General features: G+C 37.7%; 1 protein-coding gene across 1 annotated transcript in view; it reads left to right on the forward strand.

Annotated features, from left to right (window-relative positions):
• clmpa (CXADR like membrane protein a) overlaps positions 1-26,430 on the forward strand; it is a 73,681-nt gene extending 47,251 nt beyond the window's left edge. The window contains exons 2-7 of the mRNA XM_055207832.2: positions 8,825-8,982; positions 14,064-14,262; positions 15,367-15,534; positions 17,812-17,934; positions 20,330-20,471; positions 24,645-26,430. Coding sequence (XP_055063807.2) covers positions 8,825-8,982; positions 14,064-14,262; positions 15,367-15,534; positions 17,812-17,934; positions 20,330-20,471; positions 24,645-24,993 — 1,139 coding nt within the window. The 3' untranslated portion in view covers positions 24,994-26,430. The remainder of the gene's footprint in view (positions 1-8,824; positions 8,983-14,063; positions 14,263-15,366; positions 15,535-17,811; positions 17,935-20,329; positions 20,472-24,644) is intronic.
• Positions 26,431-27,347: the final 917 nt, after the last annotated feature.

Here is a 27,347-nt window from a genome sequence, read left to right on the forward strand (position 1 = left end):
ACCAATGATCACCAAATACCACATGTTTCTTTACTGTAAATGTTTATAGTATAACATGCACTGAAGCTTTTTGTTTTTTAGATTTTTTAATTATAAATATTTTCATGTCAAAGAACCCAAATCCAGTCATGGACACGTTGCGGTAATGACTACATTAAAACGTGTGTCTCTGGCAGAAAGTTGAACTATGCGCTCATAAGGCGGAGTCTGTGGCGGTTATGGTTAGGGTGTAATTAATGTGACATCCCATTGATAAGGGATCCCCAACCGCCTGTTTTGTGTGACTGTTGCAGTTTAAAGGAAAAGAATAAATGGATTTGAATTATTACAGGATGTTTCTGCACACACACCGGCGACTCATTTTCTGCTAGAAACACATTTAAAAGTGCATTTTTTTTTTGAATTTAAATTAAAGTAATAAACCAATGAAGTTAACTGATCACAGCATGGTACTGAGCATTTAGTTTTGTGTAAATGTGTTTATATTTTGCATTATTTCTTCTGTTCAACGTTTATAATGTTATAAAGTAGTAACTTAATGACACCTAATGTCATATCTGTGCATTGTAAGAAGAAAAACAAAGAATTAGATTTACAGAAATTAATTGAATTAAAAACCCAACAACAATAAAAAGACGTAAACATTCAAAAAAGGTTCTTTAATTCGTAGATAATAAAAAAATATATTTCAATGATATTTTAACTATTGAACGAGGACCCCCATGTTTTTATTTGAAAAATCTGGTTACTTTATTCTAAGCTCGTTAGCTCAGATGCAAAAGTGCGACTGACATGTTTGTAAAAAAAATTTTTCAGGCTCTTGTGTTTAAGGTCATCAATTTTACTTAAATGGTAATGAAAATGTTATTAGGCAGTAATTGAAATGCCTTATTACTTTAGTAATTTCATTGGTATTTAACAAATTTTACTCTTTCGCTGCAAAACCCTCTAAGTATATGCACAAATCTCTCATCTAGGCTAAGGTCAAAGGTTAAAAAATTTGGTCAATATCATAATTTATCCAGTAAACGGTTGCTATAGGCAGTTTCATTGGACGCATGTGCGTTGTCACGATTAAGCTCCTGGCCCGAAATTAACTTCTGGTCTGTGTTTGTTTATCGCTCTGGCTAAACTGACCTATGGAACAAATATCGAAAATAAAAATGATCGGTTTCCTAAAAACCAGGGAAGATGGCAAGCACACTGTAAAAAATATATGTTGGATCAACTTAATAAATTACTTCAAAAATTTGAAGTTTTTTTCAACTTAAATTTTCTCACTTTAACTCCTTAACCCGCTGCGGCCCGAGGGCGTGTCTATGTGTTTCTGTACTTTGTTTAACATCAAATATTCAATTAACAGTCATAAACTTTGCATTATTTGAAAGCTTAAACACTCAAGATTCATGTTCTGAGCTTGTTTTTGCAATCAATACACTGGAGTGAAAAGGGTTAAATGAAATGCAGACGGAACGCATATAAATAGGGATGTCGGTACTCACATTTCTTGCCATATGGTTCTGATCATTTCTGACAAATCCAAAAAACTTCAGCGTACATTGCAACGTAAGGGTCCACTCTTCAAAAGGCATCCCCCGTTTTAATCCGAAACAACGAAAAATAGTCAAAAAAGTAAGGTGAACATTTTAAAATATTTTAGGTGTTAATATACTAGTCAACATTTGAAGTGAATCATAAAAGTCCGGTGAGGAGGGCGCACGATGGGAAGCTCGTAAAAAAAAATGTATTTAGCCTGTTGTATGTGGCTCGTCATGTCAAAATATGTGTTTGGTGTGTCATGTGAATCTATGTGCTTACTAGAAGTAAGTTTTTTAAGTAGAGCAGCTTTCACTTTTTACAGTGCTTGGATCTGTATACATTAATGCGTATGTGTTGAAAGCGGCCATTCACGCATATCCGCAGTCGAGTATGCTTTAAAAGCTGTGCGGACACGAATAAAGCATACCAGGGCCTTACCCGTTAGTATGGGCACCAGTAGCACTAATTGGGCCCTGGCAGAACCAAAAATCAGATTTTCCTTCAGTTTTCCTCCTCCTGCTGAAAGTGTCTGTCGGATGGGAGATCACAGCTATCTCATGTCGTGAAGCCAGTGTAAAGACATGGAAGGATATGCACCATGACTTTGGACAGTTTGAAGGGTACGAATGTGATTTGTGCTTATTGGCTGCTCTATAATAAGATTGCTGTGATCTGCAGGGAGGAGAATTTACTGGAGCACAACTCCCTCTAGGGCATCTTCATAGAAATCTGCTTTTCCACCAGCTTTGGTGCATACTATCCAAGCTGCTTGGTTCCAATTGTTAATGAGCCTCTATTCTTCTCTCCCCCCCCGGCCCGAGCCTCGGTGTGCCAGAAGAGGCCAGAAAATCACATGTGCAACTGATGGTAGTCCAGGAGATGCAGAACATGACGAATGAACGGTAAACCCTTCCTGTTCTGCAGGCATTACCGTAGCCATTTTATCCCAAGCCAAGTAGGAACTTAGCATGATCCAGTCCGCAAGTCCCTTTCCTTTGGTTTAAAAATAACTGCGCAGCCAGTGATCCTATTGTGTGCTTCAATGCTATCAGGCTGGTTTAGGAGGTGTAGAGAGATATTCATAAGCTGCATATGCTGTTGGAGAACTCCATGTAGCTCCACTTAGTAGAAAACACTTTTTATTAAAACATTTATAATGCATTTTTTAATGTTGTTTGCAAAATGATGTTTGGTTGTAGTACACTACTCTTGAATGGCTATCAGTGATAATGCTTATCGTCTGCATAGGTAATGCAGTCGGGCATTCACTTTTATTATTGCTGTTACACAGCAGGCCTATGTATACTATGCACAGTATGCAGACTTATGCATCAAGATGTATTGCTACAAAACCCACAATTCAATGTGCTTAACTTGACCTTCTATTTTTAGATTAATATTTACTGATTTAACACATTCCCCGCCAGACATTTTCACAAAATGCCTTCCAGGAAAATTTTCTTTTAAAAATATTTAAACATACAAATATATTTAATGAAAGAACAGACCCTCTGCTTTTAAACAAAAAAAAATTGGGGAAAAAAATCATTTATGTATCTTTTCTCTGCTTTTTAACTTTTATATATGTTTTTTTTTCTTTAAAAATAAATTTTTTAGCCAAAAGCTGAATTTTTTTTGAGAACAGATTCAGAACGATTAGCAAAACTTTAGTTTTTTAAAAAAAAAATTGGCTTCAGTTTTTGAGTAAGCCATCTAGTGGATAACCGCGGTATTACAGATTAACATTAAACCTCATCAGGAATACTTTTTTTTTTTTGCAAATGTTTTCTCTTAATTGACGAGATAATTTGTTGATGGGGGAGAAAAAAGAGTTGAAACAAACAAACAAAACGGTAAAAATGTCATCCTATTTATATATCTTTTCTCTGCTTTTAAACTTTTATATATGTTTTTTTCTTCAAAAATATTTTTTTTAGCCCAAAACAGAAATAATTGCATTTTTGTCAAGGAATTTTTTTTAGATCAGATTCAAAACGATTAGCAAAACTTTAGTTAAAAAACAATTTGGCTTCAGTTTTTGAGTAAGCCTTCTAGTGGATAACCGCGGAATTACAGATTAACATTAAACCTCATCAGGAATACATTTTTTTTTTTTTTTGCAAATGTTTTCTCTTAATTGACGAGTTAACTTGTTGATGGCGTGGAAAGAGTTGAAACAAACAAACAAAACGGTAAAAAATGTCATCCTATTTATATATCTTTTCTCTGCTTTTTAACTTTTATATATGTTTTTTTTTTCTTCAAAAATAATATTTTTTTTGCCAAAAGCTGAAATAATTGCATTTTTGTCAATTAATTGTTTTTTTAGATCAGATTCAGAACGTTTATCAAAACTTACACAAGTAAAAATTGCTAAAAAAAAATTGCTTCCGTTTTTAAGGACGTCCGCCATCTAGTGGATAATCACGGTATTACAGATTAACATTAAACCTCATCAGGAACGTTTTTTTTTTTTGCAAATGTTTTCTCTTAATTGACGAGATAACTAATTGCATTTTTGTCAATGAATTTTTTTTTTAGATCAGATTCAGAACGATTATCAAAACTTACACAAGTTAAAATTGCTAAAAAAAATTGCTTCCGTTTTTGAGGACGTCCGCTATCTAGTGGATAATCACGGTATTACAGATTAACATTAAACCTCATCAGGAACGTTTTTTTTTTTGCAAATGTTTTCTCTTAATTAACGAGAGAACTTGTTGATGGCGGGGAAAGAGTTGAAACAAACAAACAAAACAGTAAAAAATGTCATCCTATTTATATATCTTTTCTCTCCTTTTTAACTTTTATATATGTTTTTTTTTCTTCAAAAATAATTTTTTTTTTGCCAAAAGCTGAAATAATTGCATTTTTGTCAATGATTTTTTTTTTGATCAGATTCAGAACGATTATCAAAACTTACACAAGTTAAAATTGCTAAAAAAAAATTCTTCCATTTTTGAGTACGTCCGCCATCTAGTGGATAATCACGGTATTACAGATTAACATTAAACCTCATCAGGAACACTTTTTTATGCAAATGTTTTCTCTTAATTTAAGAGATAACTCATGGATGGCGGGGAAAGAGTTGAAATTAATTTATTTACTATCTCTTAACACCATTCCAGCACCTTTGGTTATATTCATGATGAGAGCCGGCTAAACTATACACAATTTGGGGAAGGATAATTTGGCATCTCAAATTCACCCAACTTGCATGTTTTTGGACTGGTGAAAGTAACCGGAGTACCCCGAGTAAACCCACGCTGATACAGTGCCAACATGCAAACTCCACACAGAAAGACTGCTGTGGACCTTCTTGCTTTTATTATAAAAATAAATAAATACATTTTCATTCTTTATTTTTTTTCCCAAAATAATAAATGGACACCACTCACATGCAACATATATTTGTCACATCATGATAACTTCCTACTGTGAATAGTCTACTATACACATTTTAGGCGTAGCAAACCTCTGATCTGGCTTTTATCATCTCATCTGCAGATATATTATGTGCCACGTTAAGACACTTTTTATTTTAAAACTTCTACGACTTTCTTCGATCAAGGATTAGTCTGTATATCTTAACTTCGAGGCAGTGGATGCCAGATTTCTTCGGTTTTACTGTGTACAAAAGAAATATTTTAAAGACATAGTAAGAGGCAATGCAAATGAGGATTTACTTGATCTTATCATTTCCTTTGAAGAACAACCTCTCATCCTGCATCATCTCTAACGTGTCCCATATTAAATCTGGCCTGCAGAATTCACCTGCTTCCATCAGATCCAGTTTTAGCTGGCCTGCATTTTAACCCATTTAGTACCAAGATAGAAGCTTTTACAGAATGAATTAAGAACCAGATATATTAAGTGTCTTTGATGATATTATATATTATCTTGCATTGACAAAAGAGAAAATTAAATCTTGTGTCCATTGTTCAGGTAATTAACAGTATTGTGATTTTAATAGGTGATGAGTGTGTGTTCTAATGACTACAATGTAGATAAATGTCATTCAAGTATTCTTAGACATTAAACAGTAATCCCTATGATAAGATAGAAAAGAGATATAGATAGATAGATAGATAGATAGATAGATAGATAGATAGATAGATATATAGATAGATAGAGTGATAGACCAAATACACAAAATAATTTAGTTTTTTAGCAATGACATAGGTGCACTTTAAGAGAGTATACCTTCAAGCCTACTACTGAAAATAGTATGCAGTATGTACTCTATGCACCGTATGTATATATTATGTATGCATGGAATATCTAGTTGACTTAGAGTACATAATTTTAATTTGCAGTATTTAACCGGCGCAGTCTGTAGGGAACACTGTATCTCGCATGCAATTCACTTGACCTTCTATTACAGCGTGATGAATGAACCAGAAGCAATATTAATCATGATTTTTAACATTTATGTCCTTTATGACTCAGTAGCCTATCGTTTTAACAGAATGCCAGAGGCTTTATATTTTACATGAAATAAAATTAAAATAGCAATTGTATTTATATACTTTGTATAACTGGAATCTATTCACTGAAGTGTTTGCTGTTTACTGTTTCACATAAATAAACAATACATGATACAATATTCTGTGCAGTCAGCAGTATGTAGCCTACTGTAGTATGTAGGGATGTTGGATATACACACGGTCAGAATAAAATTACCAAAACTACATTTTCTGTCACTCGGGTGGTACCCTATGGTTTGTTTTGTACATTTAAAGGTATACAAAACATAAAATGTTGTACCTTTTGGGGTAAAGGAATAGTTCACCCAAATATGAAAATTCTGCCATCATTTTCTCACCCTCATGTTGTTACAAACCTGTATAAATTTAGTTTTTCTGATGAACATGAATAAAGATATTTTGAGGAATGTTTGTAACAAAACCGATCATGAGCCCCATTTACTTCTATAGTAGGAAAAAAGAATACAAAAAATATCAAAATATCTTCCTTTGTGTCTATCCAAACAAAGACATTTATACAGGTTTGTAACAACATGAGGGTTGACAGAATTTTCATTTTTGGATGAATTATACCTTTAAGGACTTGTTGTGTACATTTAAAGTTACAGTTAAATGATTTGTTCTGCCAACATTTAATTGGTACAAAATTTGTCATTCAAGGTACACAATAGGTCCTTATGATATAATATTGTAAAAAAGAAACCTTTGAGGGTACAAGAAATTGCAATACTGTGGAAAAGTCTTATGCTGCGTTCAGACCAGCTGTGGTAGAGGCATCAAGCGTGAGTGATTTCAATGTTAAGTCAATGTAAAGATGCGTTGACGCGCGTCTGGAGGTCTCATTTGCTAAACTCCCAATTTGCATGTGTAGTTCGCGTGAATGGCGCGAATTGAGCGTTGCCACGGCCAACGTGCGAGTTGAAAAATTTGAACTTTGGCGGAAAAATGCGCCGCATTAGCCAATCAGGAGCTTGCTCTAGTAGTGATGTGATTACAAGAAGCGAGAGGAGTCACAGAAGCCCCTCCCATGACGCAAATTTCTGTGTGAATGTCTCCATAACTAGAATTTCACGCACTGCTTTCACGTGCGAATGAAGCGAGTAAATTCAAAATGTTAAAGTGGCAAACTAGACACAGTAGATGCTAATTTGACGCCTCAAACACGGCTGGTGTAAACCCATGGTTAGGGCACCACCAGCTTTGTTGTTGGTTTAGCAAAGTTTTAAAGGGATAGTTCACCCAAAAAAAATGTCATAATTTGTCATGTTGTTACAAACCTGTATAAATTTCTTTATTCTGATGAACACAAAAGAAGAAATTTTGATAAATGATGGTAAGCATACACTGGTGGAAACTATTGAGTTCCATAGTAGGAAAAAACAAATACTATGGAAGTATTGTGATAAATGATGATGAAAATATTTTGATAAAATATGGTAAGCACACAGTTGATGGTTCCCACTGAATTCCATAGGATTTGTCTTTCCTACTATGGAAGTCAATGGTTACAATCAGCTGTGTGATTACCATCATTTTTCAAAATTTCTTCTTTGTGTTTATCAGAAAAAGAAATTCATTCAGGTCTAAAACAACACGAGCATGAGTAAATCAAGACATAATTTTCCTTTTTTGGTGAACTATCCCTTAAACAACATCCATATTATTTTTCACTCTCTTTATTAAAAAAACAAACAGAAAATAGTTGAACATTTTGGGGGGAAAAACACAATTTTCAGAACGAAATAGTTAAAGTCTTCAGGTAAAAGTCAGTATTTAGTGTTGACCTCTCATGGCACTAAACACGTCTTAAACTCTTTTAAGAATACTGAAGTCATGATATTAGAAATTAGGTTTCATTTCATTTAGGTTCCTGCTTTTTCTCAAGTGTAAGGGGATGTCCCACTATATTTTGATAAAATATGGTAAGCAAATAGTACAAGTACTTTAGCAAATAATTGTATAGTTTTTTAATACTTCATACAAATTTCCTGATTGTATTCAAATAAACAGACTGAGAAAAATTTTATACGACTATAATGCTATTGCAAAAACAACAAATCTAATGCTGGCTTGGTGGCCTAAGATGTTTGCACAGTACTGTACGTGTAGAGTTGTGTGTTTGTCATAACTGCACACAGTCTCGGCGGCCATTATTTCTGTAATCACAATGCATGCTGGGAATTAATTAGCTTGGCCTTCATTTAGCTGCCTCCCTGTGTTAATGCAGAGAAGTTCAAAAGCAAATGGTGTTTAATACTGCTGAAAAACCGCAGGAGTTTTACTCTCTGCGTGGCCAAAAGTTTGCATTGCTTGAGGGGTGGAAAATGTATCACGATGGGAAAGTTTAGAGATTCGACTGTATGCTCTTATCAATCTGCATTTTATATATAATCAGTATGTGAACTGCAATATTTCAACCCCATTTCCAGAATGGTTCATTCCGTCCTTGCATTTTGGAGCCGATTTGCTGTTGAGAAAATGAGAAAAGTGGCTGATTGGCTGTTAAACCATTGTCCAATTCCAGGAATTTATCCGCGAATATAACAGCGATTGTCTTCGCTGAGCCTTTGCGTTTAGTCTTGGCCTTGCGCCTCTAAGTTCTGGAGGAGATTCGTGCCGCTGTGCCGCTGCGTGTGAGGCTTAACCGAACATGTGGATCAGTCGAATGATATCTCGCCCCGCTGCAAACACCCCAATCTACCTCCGCATCTTGCAGTAAAGCCAACGAAAGCTCATCCTAACAACTCCCTGGCATCGGGCCTTAACCACTTGCTCTCTCTCTCCCTTTCTCTCTACAGTATTGCTGAGTGTGCTTCAGGCAAACAGCCAGACGGAAATGAAAAGGGTTGTCGGTGACAATGCCACGCTGCCGTGCCACCATCAGCTGTGGCAAGCCGACATCTCTCTGCTGGACATCGAGTGGATGCTGCATAAATCCAGCTCACGGCAGAAAGTGGTAAGAGCCCTTATGATCTCCCGCCGCTGCGACAGCGCGATGCCGTGGCAGAGTCCCTGATCTGCACTGCAGTGCTGTTTTCAACAATACCCAGTAGTTTTTTTTTAATGATGGGAAGGGTTATCTGTAGACTGCAGTGTTAAAACTGCTTCAACTGCTCACTTTTAATACTGTATGTCCCTGGTTTGCCTCGTAGCACACCCAACAATTACTTTTATGACCTCATGATGGAATTGGCCGTGGGACAAGTTTTACATTTTAATCTGGCCACGGCTCAAGCCAGTCCCTGAGGTCTTTTCTGACACAATGTAACAGACAAGAGGGGTCAAATCTACACCTTTAGCCAAATGAACTTCCTGCCAGTAATGATGAATCATTTTAGCGCTATTTTTCTATGTGACAAAACATACAACAGGGAGAGATGTTGCAGTTTATGCACACTTGTTAGGGCCACTCTCACAAACCCCTTTTGTATCACTAACAGTTTAAACTTTCAAGTACATTTTAGTTTTTTAACAAAAAACCTTAAAAACGAATTCTTCAAAAGTGAATTTTGTTGGAACATTCTCACCCTAAAGCGTTGACAAATTTTGTCAAATGATATTAAGACTATGCCAGTTACTAAAAACAGAAAAGCACTGACCTATTAGCATAAAACTTGGTTTGTATCATTGACAAAATATCCTAAGCTTTGACAAAAACAGAGACACCTACAGAAAAAAGTGTATAAAACATATTCAAAACTGCTTCATTGGCTAAACTTTTTCTTTTCCCTCATACAACATTTGTTTGATCACCAAATTGTAACACCTGTGACGGATCCTTACAATGTGCCATTAGCTGCGTTTCCATTACAGATTTGCAGAAAACGTATGCAATATTTGTCTAAAAAAACTTGTTGACTGATTTTGGTAGGTTTACTAAAATCACATCTACCACAATAGCCATTATTTTTAACCAAAGGAGACAGGGGTATTATCCAAACATTAATGCCAAGGAAAGCCTCTAACACTTAGGAGCTGCAATGTATGAAGTGTTTCTCCAAAGTTATAGTACATTTTTTAAATAAAAAAGGGTAGAAGCAGTGCCGGGCCGGCCCGAGCCTCTTAGGAGCCCTAAGCTGAATTTGTTTGGGGGCCCTCTTTTCACCAATTTTTTATTAAAAAATAAAATAAATTACAAACATTTCTAAAAAGAGCAAAGTTGCACATTAAGTAAGGGCTAAAATTAGCATTAGGTACAGAAATCAAATCAAATGAATCATAACACTTGTATGTGCCCTGTCAGGAACAGAAAGATTTTATGTTCGCTTGCTTTCTGAAACGCGTCTCTCTATGTGTGCACTACTGAGTGCACTTAAACACGCGCACACACAGACGGAGGACGAATTACAAATGGAGCAGCATACAAACATTACGTTCTCTCTTCCTCAAATGTAACTCTCTCTAAAGTTTAAAATATCAAGAGTTCTGATCTCTGAAGGGCATAGTGAGGATTAGGGATGGGTATTGTTTGGGGTTTTTTCGATACCGGTGCCAAATCGATACTTTTAAAACGGTTCCGGTGCCTAAACGGTGCCTAAAGGGTGCCTAAAGCGGTACTTTGAAAAAAAGAGTCACAGAAAGATGGTAGATGAAAGTACAGCATAAAACACAATGAAAATTCTTCTCTGTTTGTTATTTGTTTATTAATGATTTGCCTAAAGCACCATCATCTTTTAAGACCTGCATTCTTGATTTCTTTTTTATGAAATTTTTGATTTGTGAATTAAATAAAATCTTCTCAACACTCCACTTTGAGCTCAGAAAAATGTTCTGTGATTGGTTGTTAATAATCTGTTCAATGATTGGTTAAAGCCTACGTGGCTGCCGCTCACAAAAAGATAAAGGGCGAGTTCTAATCGAAAGTGATCCTCCCTATCTCCTATTCCCTTCGAAGATCAGATCTCTTGAACTCTAGAGAAAGTTGCGCAATTGTGTGTCTCATAGTGTGGCTAATTAAACACACTTGGCAAATAGAGCAATAAAATACAGCGTCTTTTTCTCTTTATTTGGATCGACTGTTCATGCGAAATCCTCTTCGTGAAGTGCTCAATGGCGCAAAACGGCATTTGGAATTCACCCAAAATATTTTCTTATCGGCTTGTAAAACCATTCACGTTTTGACGCTTTCTGCTTGACTCCGATGAACTTGACACTCGTGACTGCCGCGGCCCATCTCAGGCCAATATCAGCCGAAGTACTAATAAAAACATTAGTGAGGTAATCTGTTTTAGCAAATTCTCTGAAGGAATGTTACCATATAAAATATAAAATAAGCTGCCATCAGATCAATTGCAGCATTCACGCGCTCCTCTGAGGATCTCATTTTCCAAATTGTTCTTTTAAGTCAGAATATAAAAATAACCTGGACATATATTCTTACAAAATTTGTTCGATTTGTATTATTAGGGATGTGCAGAAGAGGATTTTTTCACATTTTAAACTTATTAACACAGAGCATATTTTAAATGAAAATATATTTGGCAAAGAAGTTTAAAAGTTGGCTATTTAATCTTTAACATTAGATTATTTAATATTTCCATTTATTAATAAAATACATTTTTAAAATGTTTGTTCATTATTACTCTTAACGAAAAACTCAACTCCAATAAAATAGTAGCTCCAATGACAAACTTGCTTATATTGCTTGTTTATTAATAAAACGAATTCAACGGATGGTATCTGCGTTAAAACACAAATAAATGAAAGATTTAATTGACATAATTTTCATTACTACGAATGCTTATTTGTTCATTATTATTTTTTTATTAAAACAGAACAACAATAAAAATGTAAAATGACTCGCTTATATTAAACCAAACGTTTAACAAAAACGAATAGACGGAAAACATTTTACCCGCCCTATAACATAAATAAATCTAAGATCCTTAGATTTTTCAAAAAAAAAATGATTGGTTTCCGTTTTTTATCAATATAAAACTACAATAATGTAAAATATGAACAAACTCACCTAAGTTAAGCGAAGAAATCAAACTTGAATCCTCTGTATTATCAAATCTTTCCGACTAAGAGGCACCGAAATGAGGCACCGAAATCTGTGTTCTGATTCGGTCCGGTAGGTACCGCCCATATAGGCGTTTCGGTACCCAACCCTAGTGAGGATCACATCTGACTCTGGTGCTGGACCGGACACATTCAACCGCATGTGCGTCCAGAAAGCTGCTCACTTTAGTGCCTTTTTGCGGGTTAAATGGTTTAAAATCACTTGAAATGTTAACATTTGCAAGCCTTTGAAACACGTGAAATGATAAACTTTCCCTATTTAAGTTTGCTTATTAATCCAAATCGCATGCAAGCCGAACCGTGGGTCGATCACGGATCAACTGCGATCTGTCACACCATTAGCTCCTGCTGCACAACTTAAACATACTGTAAAGCAAACATACCTTTATCTTGCTCTTTTTTCTCCTCCTCTGTCCTTTTCTTCTTTCTCTTTTCGGCACCAGAGGGATACATACTTTTTTGTGACATGGCTTATTATTTATTACAGTTACGTGCACTTGCGCGCCGGCGTGAATTGTCAATGCACGCCAGGTGTCTATATTACGCATGACTCAAACGCTAGCACTGCAGACACACAGCAGTTGTCTGCAAATCTGATTTTTGTGTCTTGATTGAATTATTAATTTATTCATTCATATTTCTTGTTTTTAAGTTATTTAATAAAAATAAAAAAACGATTGGGGGGGCCCCCTGGTGGCCACAGGGCCCCAAGCAGCTGCTTAGTTCGCTTATGCCTCGAGCCAGCCCTGGGTAGGAGTGTAATGCAAACATTATTGGCAAGAAAAGCCTCTTATAGTTAAGTCAAGTAAAGTCAAGTCAATTTTATTTATATAGGGCTTTTTACAAATGTTTAATTGTTTCAAATCAGCTTTACATTATCAAAAGCAGGAGAAAACACAGAAAAATTTACTTTGCAACAAAAGTTGCAAAGTACAGTGGCTAAGATTAAACCGTAGCGAGCATAGTAATAATGTAACATATAAAAGAGAGTTCTAAATTAATCCAATGTCAGCTGACTCCCTAGGGCAGTGTTTCCCAATCCTGGTCCTCGAGTAACCCTTTCCAGACAGTTCTCGATGTCTCCTCATTTAAAACACCTGATTCAACTAATCAGTCTCCTTCCAGAATGGATAACATGTCTCCCTAACAATCTGTTGTTGAGTAAAATCAGGTGTGTTAGATAAGGAGACATCTATAACTTTCTGGAAGGGGGTACTCGAGGACCAGGATTGGGAAACACTGCCCTAGAGGTTGAAAAAACTCCTAGGAGTTTTTTTAAAACATACCGCGCCATCTACGAATAATGACTATGTGACTTACGTACATCAGGTGACCTGAAAATGCGAATAAACTGTTTCCATTGCTGTTTTGCGAAATACTCCTTTTCCGAATTGCTAAACCAACTCTTGTGAGCATAAAAACTATTTATGGGAGTTTTTATGAAATTGATGTGTTTGCCCAATTTGAAAGGTAATGGAAACACAGCTATTGGTGCCATTTTGGCCCCATGGTTGCTATATATTTGCTTTAAACTTGACTGCTTATGCATCATTATTCACTTTGTAATTGAATATAAAATTTGGAGGAAAAAGTCAAGAAACAGTAATCGGAGAAAAGGTCTGTCCTTTCTGTCTGTATTTTCAATTCGCATTGTCAGTTTGCGCAATTTGAAGAGTAATGGAAACGCAGCTATTGGTGCAATTTTGGCCCCATGGTTGCTATATATTTGCTTTAAACTTGACTGCTTATGAAAATTGGGGAAAAGTCAAGAAACATTAATCGGAGAAAAGTCAGTTTCTGGCAAGCAGACTGGTTTGCTTTTGTTTGGTTGATTAAAATGAGTATCAGAAAAACCAAAAGACAAATATAAGCAAGCGAAAAAAGCCTGATGCAAAATGACATCGAAATTTCGCTCCTGCTGCAGGCACAGATCATGACTCAACCCTAACCTCAGAGTCGCCGAATGCCCTCGGCTCAACAATTTCACAAGATTAATCTCTCCTTCTCTCCTTCTAGTTGATCACATACTTTGCGGGTCGAATCTACGACCCCAACGAGAGCGAGGCGGGACGGCTGTCCCTCACGGGCGACTACCTGAAGGGCGATGCTTCACTTATGATCAGCGACCTCCTGCTGACCGACTCTGGAGAATACATCTGCAAGGTCAAGAACGGAGGAAAGTACTACTGGAACACGGTCAAGCTCATCGTTCTCCGTGAGTTTTGGCCCTGCGGATGGGCTTTAATTAAATCCGCTCGTAGGGCCTAGGAACGATAAAGACATGACAGATTCTTGTCACTGAGTAAGGGTCCAAAAATAGCACCAGGATATCGTCTCATGGCGAAGTGGCACTACGTTTAACAATACATTTTGCTGCGTTTTGTTGTGTTTGTTCACTCTCAACAAAGTTTATAGTCTTAGCTACTCATTCAACATGTAAAAATCCACTGCATGACGTGTTAAATAAACCATGCTTGCTGCGTAGAAACATTATCCATCTGCTTTTCTCCGTCTTTTCTTTATTCGCTTTCTATACATAGACACTTAAGTGCACGGCAAATTTACGCAAACATTTGTACAAATGGCTCGCGGCTCTCAAACGACACGTTCGACTCCGAGGGACAAACATTAGCATTCGTCTTGTTCAACACAAAGATAATGGCTTGGCAGCGGAGACGACTGCAGCTTTCTCTGCGCGCTGTAAGTGATCCTGACAGCGTCGGGAGATGGAGGGGACCTGCATCCCACTCTGCGACTGTAATTGTATCCCCCCTTGTGAGTGCCGGAGCAGAATTGTCCTGGCTCAGCAGATAGAGGCGGCAGGAGCAGATGCTGACGGCCGGGGTGGGAAGGAGCGGGGGGTCGAGGACCGAGCGGTGAACGGGTTGTTTTACAGATTCATGATATGGAACTCGGTGGCATCACACTGGGTTCTCAATATGGGGAAATACTGATTTCCATTGGGAACAATGAAAAGAGGGCAAAAGTGCATTTGTGTGTGATGTTTAAGTGACTGATCTATCTTTGGCGTGTATATGCTGTAGACTGCGTATGACACAATAAGTTATCATGGTCATTGTTTCACAGCTGGGCCATGCAGTGAAATGGTCTTTATTGAGCAATATCAGCTTTAAATAAGTATACAAATAGGAAATGTTATGCAAAATACAGAGTGGGATCAAATTTGATCTAAATATTTTGGATACTGTACATAAACCTTTTTTCCTCTTTCTAAAATAACTGCATGCCATCTTTTATTTCAGTCATCATATTTCACATCCATTATACTCTTAACCCTTACATATTGTCTGTTCTCCAGTAAAACCGTCCAAGCCACGCTGCTGGATGGAGGGTCGTCTGCTGGAAGGAAGTGATGTCAGAATGAGCTGCAAGTCTGAAGATGGATCTGACCCGATAAGCTACAAATGGGAGAGAGTTTTGGACAAGGGAAAATATGCTGGCAAGCTCCCACCCTTGGCTCTCATAGGTGGGCTCATGTCAGACACCTGTTAACATGAATGCCTTGCAATAAATCAGCTGCGCTCCTTTGCAAATGAAACCGGGTTGTTCTCGGGGGTTGCTAGGGCATTTTAAGGTAGTTGCTAAGTAATTGTGCACAGTCAAACTCTCAAGTGTGGTCCCTAGCATTGCATGGGTTGAAGCAAGTTATTATTTGCTTACGTTTTATCCATCAGCCATAGAAATGTTGTACTTGTACAGTAATGGCACACCGTACCTCAATAAGCCAAATTATATATATATGCTATAGTTAAAGGGGCCATGGCATGAAAATCTGACTTTTTCCATGTTTAAATGCTATGATTGGGTCCCCAGTGCTTCTATAAACCTAGAAAATGTGAAAAAGATGAACCTAGTAACTTAGTTTTGGTAAACCATGAAAAAATAAGTCGTTGAAATTTGGCTCTCCTTATGATGTCATAAGGAGCTCTTATTATAATAAAACCACCCCTTAATCTGCACTATCCAACCACAGCACTGCCATTTAGTTCAGAAAAGAAGAGAGAAAATAATTCACAGCACAATTGAGTTTCAATTTCAACAAACTACCATCATTGTGATCAGTGTTTGCACTTTATACGCTCATTTGCATTTTAAAGGACACACCCAAAACGGCAATTTTTTTGCACACACCTACAAGATGGCAATTTTAACATGCTATAATAAATTATTTATATGCTATTTTCAGCTAAAACTTCACATAATGTGCTCTGGGGACACCAAAGATTTATTTAACATCTTAAAAAAGTCTCGTGACATGGCCCCTTTAAATAAAGTGCAATGGTATTACCGGTGTCGACCTTAGTAAGTTAGCATTTACACAAAGATGCTCTGTTGATTGTGACCTGTTGCTCTGGTTTTTAAATGCTAAAGTAATTCGCTTTGCTTTGATCCCTTATACCGCTGCTCTACTGCAGGAAAAAAGCGCAGCGTTAAGTTGATCTCGCAAGCATGGGGAGTAAATCATGTGGACGTCTCCTCTCTGGAGGAGCAGAAAATAGATGAAGACACTGGAGGGCCAATTTAACACTGCAAGCATTCTCAAATTAAATTTACACCAATCCCATCAGCAGTTTTCACCCCGCATGCTTCACTACCTCCTCAATTAGCCCCTCTTATGAGATCGAATAGGAGATATGAGTTATGTGAAAGAAATGTACGCTCCACTCTTTGCCAGCCGAAGAGGCTGAAAGTACTCAATACTTATTATTGTCATTTCGTATATGAGGTTTGAACAGTGGCGGCCGGTGACTTCTTTTTTCGAGGGCGCTCGATGCAAAGTTCATCACAACATGTATGTAGCCCGTCATGTGTGTGGTTCGTAATTTCAAAATATTTGTTATGTGCATTGAGTGATCCTGTGTGCATCACGTATCTTGTCAAAATAAGTGCCTGCTGCAGACGCGTCTAAAGGGTTTATGATAAAAAAAAGCTCACGTTTGCCAGATACTCGCATAATCTCAGGCGTAATCAGAGTTTACTGTTAAGGGAGTGTCTTGCGTGTATTTTGTGAACGTGAGCGTCTCTTTTATCATAAACGGTTTTGACGGTTTTGACGCATGTGCAGCAGGCACTTATTTAAACACGTGATGCACATGGTACACATGACGCAACAAACACATATTTTGAAAACACAAGCAACACACATGACACTCCGAACACATACTTTAAATTTGCACCCCTCGGATGAGCAGTCATGAGCCGCCACTGGGTTTGAATAAGCAGTGTTGGGGAAAGTTACTTTTAAAAGTAATGCATTACAATATTAAGTTACTCCCCAAAAAGTAACTAATTTTGTTACTTGGTTACTTTTCGTGGAAAGTAATGCTTACGTTACTTTTAAGTTTCTATTGCTTCACTTTTTCTTAATTCAGTTTTTTATGATCGCAAAAATGTTAAGCTCTGGCCTGCCATCTCTGTTTCTGACTCAAACTGTTCCCGCTCAGGTGCATAATTCTACGTTAATATGTTCAGGTTAATTCAGGACATTATTTTATTTTTAAATGTAATTAATTAAAATGAAAAGTAACTCACATTACTTTTTTTAAATTAACTCAAATATTAATGTGTACATTTATAAAGTAATGCGTTACTTTACTCGTTACTTCAGAAAAGTAACATTATTACGTAATTCGCGTTACTTGTAATGCGTTACCCCCAACACTGTGAATAAGTACTAACTTATAAAAGTATATCCGTGTAACATGTTGACACATCAAATGATGTGTAACTTTATGTTTTCCAGATCTCAAAAACCCTGAGATTGTGACCCTGAGAAATCTGTCCAGGGAAAGTGCGGGTGTCTATAGATGCACCGCCAGCAATGATGTCGGGGAGGAGAGCTGTACTCTAGAGGTCAAAGTTCACTGTAAGTATCTATGGCTGTTTTATTAATATTGATACAACACATACAGCACAGTATTAACAATGCAGCAATAGTACACAGCATGCAACAATAAATGTTTCAAATCGTGGTATGCAACATTATTGCCAGTTTCCGTTATTACATTGTAATGATATCTAGTTATTGAGCCAGAACTGTTTATTTTGTCCAATTGCTAAAAGTACAAACAAGCCAATCTGTGTCAGTTGTAAGTCACAAACAAGATTACATTTAAAATTGCTTCTCATAAATACAGCACACTGGAAAGGAAGTCGAGTGCAATGCATTTTGGGATACAGTATACTGCAGATATATTATGAAATGTACAATAGCAGATCATTGCATAAATCAATAAAAAGCATGCATACCTGCAAAAATAGTATGAGTGATATGATGGCACTGTCTGGATTATACCCACCGTGTGTGTGAGAGTGTCTGTAATAGGGCTAAGACATTCTGATACAAACATAATGATGAAAATGTTCATGCTAATTATATTTCTTATGCATGTATTGTTTGTTTGCTTTGTTGTCTTTCTTCAGTTCAACATTACTGTCAACATAATTCATTGCTTTATCACTAACCAGCAACCTGTTGTGCTGAGCATTGCAATCCTTCAGCATAGTGTGCACTGATTTTATTCCTTTCTCCAAACCCTTCTCAAGCACGACTGCTGCATAATTAAATATCAGACAATGGAATTAGAAGAAATAATTAATAATGTGACTGTAACTCGAAATTTACTCAGGCAAAAAATGGCATATTATTAAAAGACGAGAGTGGGTGCGGTAGTTTGATTAATGTTTGTCTGTTTGCTGGAGTATTCACATGGTGAAATACAGTACACTCCTTCAGGTATCTGCAATGCAGAGGGAGTTGCTTCTTACTGGTTGTTTGTTGGGCTGTTTTGAGCATGACATCTTTATTTTGTGTTTCTCTGACTCTATGTGTGTTTAAAATATAACGTGCATATCTGAATTGTATGTGTGTGACTTGGTTATAGAATAAAATAGAATAGAGTAAAATAAATTATTCATTCCAAAACAAGGCTGTGATGGATGGACGTCCAGAGCGTGCGGTTTAAACTAGGGCCGGGACTCGATTAAAAAAATTAATCTAATTAATTAGAGGCTTTGTAATTAATTAATCTAAATTAATCGCATTTTAATATTTGACCTGAGAACATTAAGAAGTAATTTTTTTACATGGATTTTTAGTATACACTCTTAGAAAGGATGTGTTAATTTTTTACACATCATTGTGCGGTAAGCTTTTAACACATTATGTGTAATTTTAACACATTATGTGTCAAAGTATCAAGTATAACACATGTTGTGTTAAAAGTAACACAAAATGTGTTGTTTCAATAATAACACAGAGACGGGTGGATTCCAGGACGACGCAGTTAGTGTGTTGTCCCAGAATCAACACTAATGTGTTGTTTTTAACACATTCGTTCCAAGAGTGTACCATAAATAATGACTGAATACATAAGCTTAAGCAACAAAATATTGTTTATTTTTGTTCAACCAAGTCGTTGTACCCGGAGTCGGGCTAATGTCCACGCTAGCTGCTGTTTTGCATTGAGATGATACTTGAGGCTCGATGTGCTGCGGTGATATGTGAATTCCTTTTTGCATAGCTTACACACAACCATGCTCTTATCGACGCTTACATCCGTTCTTTTTTATAAAAAAAACAATCCCATCCACGGGGCCAACCAAAGCGATCTCATCAGCCTCTTCGTTCATGTTCACTGTGGTTTGTTGTGGTCTGAAGTCATGAACGCTAGTTGGTGCTCCGGTATAATCGGTCCGCCGAAACTCATGAGAAATGTTCCGCGGTGCAAAAATAAGTGCGATTAAAATGCGTTAAAAATGTTTAACGCGTTATTTTTGTGTAATTAATTAATCTTAATTAACGCGTTAAAGTCCCGGCCCTAGTTTAAACCTATTGTTTTGTACCGGGATGCTGGTCATTTAGCCATCAAAACACAGAAAATATACATAATTTTATAAATTTCAACAGGACAAAGAATCTCAGAAATAATGGATTGTTAAAATGAGAAGGGACATATGGCCTAATTTTAAGATAAGAGGAGCGCAATGTGTACATAAAATCTGTTTTGTTTTTAGCCTGTTGGCTAATCACTAATTTCTAATGTTGTAAGCATGCTTATCTTTCTTATACGTTCGCTGCGCCTAAATGGTGCAATAGGTATACATTTTATGTAGGACGTAAAGTGCACTTTACATCCAGACTAGGTGTACACCCAGCTGGGCATTTGTTAGTCAGTGCTACTGTATCTGGTTACCAAATATATAACCAACTAGAATAGTTTTAAAATATAAACAGTTCTGATGTTGCTGCTGTTTTACAGACATCCGGGGAATGGGCGTAGTGGCTGGAGCCGTGGTGGGCGTGTCCTTCGGTGTGCTTCTTATCATCCTCATCATCTGGCTTGTTTTCCGCAAAAAGGAGAAAAAGAAATATGAAGAAGAGGAGGCGCCCAATGAAATAAGGTAAACAAACAGAAAATAGTCTACAGGCCAAACAACAGAACGATACCGAAGTCCTTTTATCTCTTTTCCCGCAAGCGTTTTTTCAAAACAGTTGCCACCCAGCACCACCATTTCATTTTTTATGATTTTCACAAAAGTTTAATGCCTTCCAGAAAAAGTTCTTCTTTAAATATCAAATGAAAGAACAGACCCTCTGCTTTAAAAAATGAAAATATAACCCGTTTCATCCTTTCTTTATTTATTCTCTTTTTATCACCTGTCAAATATGGGTAGTTTTCTTCAAAAATAGCAGATTTTAAAGGGGACAGAGAATGAAAAACCATTTTTACCTTGTCTTTGTTGAATAATGGTAGTCTACCCACATTCACAAACATACAAAAAGTGCTATACATACTAAAAATCTCAGTCTCATAGAAATTCCTCTTTTACAAATGTCAGCCAGAAAACAGTCCAATCTGAAAAACTGATGCTTATGACATCACAGGCATCTAACTGCCCCTCCACTTTAAAAAAATTGGCTACATTTTTTGAGTGGCAGCAAAGTCAGCCAATCATTAATTAGATTGCAATTTAAGCCAGTTGGGGGAGCCAAATAGGTGCAAAACCACTTGTTTAACCCCCCCCCCCCTCTAATAGAGCTATCTGAGAGAGGTTTTTAGGAAGCTTCTAAGGCATTACAGACCCAAACAAAACATTTTTTTGTCTACATGTCACATCACAGAACAAGGATAAATACTCTGTTCAATCATTCTATGTCACCTTTAACCAAAAAGCTGAGATAATTGCATTTTTGTAAAGGACTTTTGTTAGAGATCAGATTTAGAATGATGATCAAAACATACATAAAGCTTTTATTGTTTTTGGACCAGTGGATGCTTTAATGTTTTATAAGTTGTGTAAGAGCACCACCTAGTGTATAATAGCAGAAATATGGATTGCTGTAAAAACTCGTTTTCTCTTAAGTGTTTTCTCTTAATTGACAAGATAACTCGTCAATGGCGGGGAAAGAGTTAAGGAAGTCGTGCCATTAGGCAGCAATGTTAGCAATGCCTTCAGGCAGTTATTTCAGTCCCATCTAAGTGGGAAAGGACGGATATCTCAAAAGTTGATTAAACCTGATATCAACTGTACCATAACTTTTGTTTATTAAGCTCAAATTGCACTAAAAACAAATACAACCCCAAAACAGAAAAAGTTGGGACACAGTAGAAATTGTGAGTAAAAAAGGAATGGACTAATTTACAAATCTCATAAACTTATATTTTATTCACAGTAGAATAAAGATAACATATCAAATGTTGAAAGTAAGATATTTTGAAATGTCATGCCAAATATTGGCTCATTTTGGATTTTATGAGAGCTCAACCCAGTCTCACCCCATGGCGTCAACATTTGACGACACTTGACCATGCGTCAATATGTTGACGCGGAGGGTATACCTTTCGCGTCATTTTTTGACGAACTGGGGACTTCAATACTATTAAGTCCGTTGCATTCTCTTTCCTATTTTCTTACCATTTTCTACCATTTTCGCGTCGGTTTAGGGTTAGATTTACATAATGACATCCCTACCCAAACCTTTCCCTAACCCCAATGTCAGGCGACAACTGTTTAATTTCGCGTACCTAGTGGTGTTGAAGTCCCCAGTTCGTCAAAAAATGACGCGAAAGGTATACCCTCCGCGCCAACACACCGACGCATGGTCAAGTGCCGTCAAACACCGACGCCATGGGTGTGAGACCGTGTTAGAGAGCTACACATTCCAAAAAAAGTTGGGACAGGTAGCAATAAGAGGTCAGAAAATTTAAATGTACATATAAGGAACAGTTGAAAGACCAATTTGCAACTTATTAGGTCAATTGGCAACACGATTGGGTATAAAAAGAGCCTCTCAGAGTGGCAGTGTCTCTCAGAGGTCAAGATGGGCAGAGAATCACCAATTCCCCAAATGCTGCAGCAAAAAATAGTTTTCTGAGTTTCTCAGAGAAAAATTGCAATGAGATTGAGATTATCATCATCTACAGTGCATAATACCATTCAAAGATTCAGAGAATCTGGAACAATCTGTGTGCGTAAGGGTCAAGACCGGAAAACCATACCGGATGCCCGTGATCTTCGGGCTCTTAGACAGCACTGCATCACATACAAGAATGCTACTGTAATGGAAATCACAACATGGACTCAGGAATACTTCCAGAAAACATTGTCAGTGAACACAATCCACCGTGCCATTCGCTGTTGCCAGCTAAAACTCTGTAGGTCAAAAAAGAAGCCATATCTAAACATGATCCAGAAGCACAGGCGTTTTCCCTGGGCAAGGCTCATTTAAAATGGACTTTGGCAAAGTGGAAAACTGTTCTGTGGTCCAACGAATCAAAATTTGAAGTTCTTTTTGAAAAACTGGGATGCATTTCATCCGGACTAAAGAGGACAATGACAACCCAAGTTATTATTAGCGCTCAGTTCAGAAGCCTGCATCTCTGATGGTTTGGGGTTGCATGAGTACGTCTGGCATGGGCAGCTTACACATCTGGAAAGGCACCATCACTGCTGAAAGGTTTATCCAAGTTCTAGATACATATGATCCCATTCAGACGTCGTCTCTTTCAGGGAAGACCTTGCATTTTCCAACATGACAATGTCAGACCACATACTTCATCAATTACAACATCAAGACTGCGTAGAAGAAGGATCTGAGTACTGAAATGGCCAGCCTGCAGTCCAGATCTTTCACCCATAGAAAAGATTTGGTGCATCATAAAGAGGAAGATGCGACAAAAAAGACCTAAGACAGTTGAGCATCTAGAAGTCTGTATTAGACAAGAATAGGACAACATTCCTATTCATAAACATTGGTCCTCCTCCAGCTGTTCCTTATATGTACATTTAACTTTTATGACCTCTTATTGCTACCTGTCCCAACTTTTTTTGGAATGTGTAGCTCTCATGAAATCCAAAATGAGCCAATATTTGGCATGACATTTCAAAATGTATCACTTTCAACATTTGATTTGTTATTTATATTCTACCTTGAATAAAATATAAGTTTATGAGATTTGTAAATTATTCCATTCCTTTTTTACTCACAATTTCTACTGTGTCCCAACTTTTTCTGTTTTGGGGTTGTATTTCGAGGTCGGACTCTGTATTGAGTCTCTTCCCCAAGAGAATCGTCAATCTTAAGCAATTAATGATTGGTTCTTTCAACTAAAATGCAGGAGTTTAGTCACCAAGGCTTCAGTTTTGGAGACCCACTCCCGCCCGTACCTGCAAAGTTCAGCACCAGATCCGACCCGTCACCCATGATAATATCCAAATTAAATCCGCACCGCCCGGACCCGTTAATATTTGGCCCGTTACCCGACTTATAAACCTCTATTAACTCTTTCAACATCACAACAGCGTCATGAATGGGGTAATGAAACAGACTAAAGTGCGCTTTGTTTTGCGCCATTCAAGTAGCCTACCATCAGCACCTACATAGGCTATATGGAACCTGATAACTACACACAAATAGACCTTTTAATGAAAAAAAGAAAAGAAAAACACAACCTACCTACACAACCCCTGCTGTGCTCCTAAGTCTTGTCTCAAAATGCTTTCTAAGAGAAGACGTTCCCAGCTTCCGGCTATCAACGGCAAAACTTTATGCAACTCCTGCAACGCTCGCTCCAACTAGGCTACAAGAAGCATCAACAAAGGTCGCGCACTGTCGCAGTGGTGGTGACGTGATGAGTCAAATGTCATATATTGCGCTTGTTGTAATGGTAATTTAGACATATAAATATTGCACATATTTTCATTCCCGCTTTTACCCGCCCACGCGGAGTTAATTATCCGCCCACATTCCCGCCCGTGAATTTTAGGAATGTCACAATCCGCCCGTTTTAGACACTTTTATGCAGGTATCCACGGGTACCTGACCCGTTGCAGGACTCTGACCAGAGTGGCAATATAGAGCATTGCTTTGTCCGTTGTTTATAGTAATAGCTATGGCCAATCGTTTTATATCCAATACCTTAACAAAACACGCACACACTGGCCACCATCAGTATGTTTCTGTGTATTTCTTGAGAATTTAACCCATGCTCTGCCTATTGAGCTACAGAAACACATTTGTTGGTTATATGATTTTGCGTAATCTCACAATTTTTTTCTCTCTCTGTATTCCAGGGAGGATGCTGAGGCTCCCAAGGCCAAACTGGTGAAGCCCAATTCGCTGTCGTCCTCCCGGTCCGGTAGTTCTCGCTCTGGAGCTTCTTCCACTCAGTCTATGGTGCACAACAGCGTCCCCCGTGGCCCAAGGCCTCGACCGCCTGCGGTAGCTGCTGTTAAGGAGGGCGAACAGCTTGAAAATTTTCCTCAGGTACCACCGGCATATAACCACGTGGTCCCGAAACTCGCAGAGCCTGGCAACAGCCCCAAACCCAGCCCGGCAAAGCTCAACCCGGGGAACCTGGCAAGGATGGGCGCCACACCTGTGATGATTCCTGCCCAAACCAAGGCATTCCAGACTGTTTAGGAATACCTGCAGAAACACACACACAAATAAATACACACACTGCGGTAAGAAGAGACATCACCTCTCTGATCGGATTGATCTGAAGTTCTCATTTAAAAGTCATTCGCAGAGAGGATCAGACCATCTGAGGAAATAGCAAAACCTTTATTTTGGCAAGCAGTTTTTTGCACCCTTTTTAATCCTTTTTTTTTGTGCAGTGGACCTGAAGTGGGAGTTGGGGTGAGCGGTGTCTTGTTATGTTAGATTTGAATGAAAGAGACAGAAACACAGCACTGCCTTTACAAAGACAGACAACCCATCTCACTGACCACAGACTTACTGTCCGCTCCGACAGCTTCAGAACTGAAGGAAAATCGTGCACTAGATGACTCTGTCCAGAACCCGCTCATGTGTGCCCACAAGGATTCACACATGTCACTCATTTCCTCAGCCAATCAGCTTTTGCCAGGCAACCCTGTGGGCATCACACCTTAACAGCCAATGGCAGGTGACCTGCTGGGCACAGACGCTACAATTGGCTTAAAGGGATAGTTCACCCAAAAATGAAAATCCTGTCATCATTTACTCGACCTCACATTGTTCTTAAACCTGAATGATGGATGATAAACACAAAAGATGATAAATGTGATTACCACAACATTGACTTCCATAGTATTTGTTGGAATACAATGGGTACCATCCACTGTGTGCTAACCATCATATATCAAAATATCTTCATTTTTGTTCTGCAGAATAAAGAAACTCATACAGATTTAGAACAACATGAGGGCGAGTAAATGATGACAGAATTTGTATTTTTGGATGAACTAACACTTTTAAACAGCAACATGAAACATGATCTTTTTATGTACAAATATTCCATACTTAAAGGGCACCTAGTATGCAAATTCACTTTTACAAGGTGTTTGGACATAATGTGAATTAGCAGTGTGTGAACACAACCACCCTACAATGAAAAAAATCCACCTGCTCCTTCTTTTTTAATCCTCAATAAACCAAAGCAGTATCATGCTTGTGAGGTCACACTGATAAAGCCCCGCCCACTTAAAGTCCTGCATTAATATAGTTTCTGCAATCAGCAAGTTGTACGCTGTCCACAGTATCTCAATAGTGAGATAATATTGTCTCAGACTATTTATCAGATCTGTTTTAACTGAAAGCGCTCACTGTCTGTAAGAAAGTGAGGAGCTGTAGCTCATTTGCATTTAAAGGTACAGACAATAAAACGGCACGTTTTTGCTCCCACCCAAATAGGTGCATTTTCGACTTGCTTTAATAAATGATCTGTGGGTATTTTGAGCTGAAACTTCACAGACACATTCTGGGCACATCTGAGACGTATATTACATCTTGTAAAAAGACCATAATAGGGGCCCTTTAATAGACATTAATAAGAATTCCATCTAAATATTCAGTTTAAGTATCAAGCTGTATCGAAATGTGCAACCCAGTCTCACCCCATGGCGTCAATATTTGACGACACTTGACCATGCGTCAATATATTGACGCGGAGGGTATACCTTTCGCGTCATTTTTTGACGAGCTGGGGACTTCGATACTATTGAGTCCGTTGCATTCTCTTTCCTATTTTCTTACCATTTTCTACCATTTTCGCGTCGGTTTAGGGTTAGATTTACATAATGACATCCCTACCCAAACCTTACCCTAACCCCAATGCCAGGCGACAACTGTTTAATTTCGCGTACCTAATAGTATTGAAGTCCCCAGTTCATCAAAAAATGACGCGAAAGGTATACCCTCCGCGTCAACATATTGACGCATGGTCAAGTGTCGTCAAATATTGACGCCATGGGTGTGAGACCGTGTTAAAATGTGTGTCATTTCCTTTAAAACATTTATTAGCAGATGTTTATTTATGATAATATAAACATTAGCGTCAGTAATGGGGTCGATACTGTCAACTGGGAAATTGTTTGGATGAATTTTGGTTTCTGGTATTTGCAATTGAAATCATATCTCTGGATGGTGTTTCCCATTGGAGGCAAGTTAGATGAGCCAAGCTTTTCAGCTCTGGTATGAATCGCCTCATTTTCAACATGTCTGAATGATTGAAACGAAACCGAACGATCAGGCCCAGGTGAAATCTCTGCACGCCAGAACCTCACAAAAAACTTCAAAGACTTCCAAAAAATTGGTCTGCCTGTAATTAAAAAAGTTAGGCTCATCCACTGCTCCTTCTGTTTGTTTATTGAGAAATTTGTCTAGCTACAAATAAGAATGTAGTACTTTCAGCTAACATATTCAAATTAAAATAATAAAAATGTAAGCCTGCCTGTGAAATCCGAGGAAACGTTGCATAATCAAGTTCTGAGATTTGGAGCATCAAAGTTTGA

The sequence above is a fragment of the Misgurnus anguillicaudatus genome, chromosome 12, assembly GCF_027580225.2.
Source record: "Misgurnus anguillicaudatus chromosome 12, ASM2758022v2, whole genome shotgun sequence".
In the NCBI taxonomy this organism is placed as follows: Eukaryota; Metazoa; Chordata; class Actinopteri; order Cypriniformes; family Cobitidae; genus Misgurnus; species Misgurnus anguillicaudatus.